At 48.6% G+C, this 1,121-nt stretch overlaps 1 protein-coding gene across 1 annotated transcript; it reads right to left on the bottom strand.

Annotated features, from left to right (window-relative positions):
* Positions 1-128: 128 nt before the first annotated feature.
* On the bottom strand, positions 129-1,086 carry LOC104072148 (histone H3.3-like; the record flags this gene model as incomplete). Its single annotated transcript, XM_009574268.1, has 2 exons — positions 129-828; positions 925-1,086. Coding segments are annotated over 2 exons (291 nt in total), but the record flags the coding sequence as incomplete, so codon positions are not given.
* Between the last annotated feature and the right edge of the window lie 35 nt (positions 1,087-1,121).

The raw sequence follows: 1,121 nt of genomic DNA, 5'->3' as shown, positions 1-1,121 counted from the left end.
GGAGCAGCCGGGGCAGGTCCTGCCCCCGCAGCAGCCCCCGGGCTGGCGGCACCACCGCTGCCCTGCTGGCGCCGGGGGGAGGAAGCTTCTTCCAGCCCATGCACACCAAATGACAGAGACTCCTCACATGTGAATGTAAAACATTTAATTTAAAAATGTTGACACTACAATATATAAAATAGCTATTATAAATGCACATAGTGTATTCTATAGCTGCCAGGTTTACGTTTTTAGGAAACTGTAAGTTACACTGTGGTTAAGACTTGTAGTTTCACCCTCTGAAAAAGTCCACGTTTGATCACAGTGATGTATGGTCAGACTAACAGCCCCAATTGTTAAACACTTGGATCAAGTCATAACCAGTTTTATTGCAAAAGGACCCTGTACACATTTATATCAATTCTAGTACCTTACAAGTTTAGCTACCCAACAAGTCATTAACATACAGAAACATGCATGAGAAGCAAGAAAGATCACCCATCCCTTCTGCATATTAGCAACTTGTCACTCCTGAGCAACAAGGCTCACATCACTGAGGTTTATGTGAACAGTCACTTTTAGCATTCATCCTGAGTGAAAGATGGAATGACTTAAGTACAAATGCAACATATTATAAACAATTTCTTACAAAAAAGTCACAAATTAAAACCAAAGTATTTTACAGAATTTACTACAAAACACCGTAAAAACAGCCTTCACTTAAGCCCTCTCCCCCCGTATCCTGCGAGCCAACTGGATATCTTTGGGCATGATGGTGACTCTCTTGGCATGGATGGCGCACAGGTTTGTATCTTCAAACAGACCCACCAGATACGCTTCGCTGGCCTCCTGTTTCAAGGGCACAAGAAGAAATGTCGTTAGAAACCCTCAGCGGAGCACGCTCAGTGCCGCGAGCGCTGCGGTCCAGCAGGCCGCCAGCAATACCTGCAGCGCACCGATGGCTGCACTCTGGAACCTCAAGTCTGTTTTGAAGTCTTGGGCGTTTTCCCGGCCCAGCCGCTGGAAGGGCAGCTTGCGGATCAGCAGCTCCGTGGACTTCTGGTAGCGGCGGATCTCACGGAGGGCGACGGTGCCCGGCCTGGGGGGAGGAGGGAGGGAGCGGGTGAGCCGAGGCAGGGGCT

This window comes from Fulmarus glacialis, unplaced genomic scaffold, assembly GCF_000690835.1.
Source record: "Fulmarus glacialis isolate BGI_N327 unplaced genomic scaffold, ASM69083v1 Scaffold14843, whole genome shotgun sequence".
Taxonomy (NCBI): Eukaryota; Metazoa; Chordata; class Aves; order Procellariiformes; family Procellariidae; genus Fulmarus; species Fulmarus glacialis.
The sequence above is the reverse complement of the archived record's forward strand: the minus strand, read 5'-3'. Positions and strand labels throughout refer to the sequence as shown.